Genomic DNA, 1,639 nt, shown 5'->3' with positions numbered 1-1,639 from the left:
TGGCTGCCGTAGCCTCTGCTTCCCTCTGTTCTCTCGCAAACAGGGGCCCCTGAGCAGAGGGAGGAAGCACCTGGTCTCCCTGAGGGCCTGGACGCGGAGGGCGAGGGGCGCCCCTCAGAGCAGGGGCACTTGCCGGGCGTGACCGCCCTCCCCCGAAAGGCAATGCAGGTCCTAGGGGGCACGGGACATGCGAACACACAGACACAGGCGTTCTCGATCAGCCCCTTTATTTCTGGACTGTTGCCAAGGCCACTTTGGGTCGCAGGTGCCTCACGGAGTACCGGGGAAAGCGGCCCGGCAGGACCCAGCGGGGCTGCCCGCGGCCACCGCCTCCTCACGGGCAGCTGAGCCGGCCGCAGAACAGAAGCCCGCGGGTCTTGCTGTGCTGGATAAAGAAGAGAAAAGGGTGGTCGGCACAGAACCTGGGGGTGATCCTGGCGCAGCGCAGCATCAGGACTGCAGCGGCGGCGGCAGCCGCCTCCGTGCCCTGCTCGTCGACCTCCACAAAGGCCTTGTGCACGACCCGGGACAGGCACAGGTCCCTCCGGGCCGACATCGCGGAGAAGTCGGCCCTGGTGCTCTCGAAGGCGTCGGTGATGCCCAGGGCGCGGAGCATGCCCTCCAGGTCGTAGCTCTCCCGCAGCTTAAACCTGGGCAGGGACACCTCCACCTCCTCCTCGTCCAGCAGGTCTGGCCTCGTCCACTCGACGAATTTCTCATAAGTGAGTTCCTTTTCCACCTAGAAGAGGTGAGTAGAAGGGCTTCGGGTCCAGAGCAACGCTGCCCAGTGGGACCGTCTGCCGTGGCCCGCACGCGCCGTGCTGTGGGCTCGAGGGGGCGGCCGGGGCAGTTGTGCCGGCTGCATAAAGGGTTCCCGCTGGGAGGCGGGGAGCCTGCCGGGCGGGGATTCAGACGGGACCCCCTACCCCCCACGGCGCGATTACCGCTCAGTTACCGTTTTCAAATCAGTGTTTTCATCCGGAAGCATGATGATCATATTGAGCTCGCTGCCGACATAGGGAAGCACGAGAATCTTCGTGAATATCTCTTCGATGTAGGTCATCTTAAAGGTGGATTTCTTGAACATCATTTGCACAGGCTTCTCCACATTCTGTAAAGGAATGGATAAACAAGAAGGTGAAACAAGACACTGGACGAGTCAGCAGAGCCGCAGCCACTCTGGGCCCCAGAAACACTTTGTTGGCTTCCAAACACCACACCAGTCCCCTCCCTTTTGCCAGCTCACCTTCACTGCTTCCGCCTCCAAACCCTGGGGCACCCAGGGCTCAGGCCTCGCGCTGCTTTTCTGCCGGTGATCTCAGTCCCGTGACTTTAAACAGAATTCCCACATTTATATTCCTGGCCGGGACCTCCCCCCGCATACTCCAGAGGCATATATTTTACTGCCTACTCAACACGTGCATCTGGACATAACAGAAACCTCCAGTGTCACCTCTCACGCTGGTTCCTCGTGTTCCCCCCCACGGCTGCTCCATCTATAATTTTCCCCATCTCAGCTGATGGCAACACCATTCATCCCAGGGTCAAAAACCCTGGAGTGTCCTTGACCCCCGTCCTTCACACCTCACATCTGACTCATTACAAACCACGCTGGCTCCACTTTTTTTTTTTTTTTTTT

General features: G+C 59.8%; 1 protein-coding gene across 1 annotated transcript in view; it reads right to left on the bottom strand.

Annotated features, from left to right (window-relative positions):
• Positions 1-334: 334 nt before the first annotated feature.
• LOC103080475 (serpin B6) overlaps positions 335-1,639 on the bottom strand; it is a 6,311-nt gene continuing 5,006 nt past the window's right edge. Inside the window, exons 5-6 of the mRNA XM_007452110.1 lie at positions 956-1,111; positions 335-739 (exon numbers count right to left, since the gene is read on the bottom strand). Coding sequence (XP_007452172.1) covers positions 335-739; positions 956-1,111 — 561 coding nt within the window. The remainder of the gene's footprint in view (positions 740-955; positions 1,112-1,639) is intronic.

This window comes from Lipotes vexillifer, unplaced genomic scaffold (genome assembly GCF_000442215.2).
Source record: "Lipotes vexillifer unplaced genomic scaffold, Lipotes_vexillifer_v1.1 scaffold1162, whole genome shotgun sequence".
NCBI classification, from domain to species: Eukaryota; Metazoa; Chordata; class Mammalia; order Artiodactyla; family Lipotidae; genus Lipotes; species Lipotes vexillifer.
Note: the sequence above shows the minus strand (reverse complement) of the source record. Positions and strands in the feature narration are given on the sequence as shown.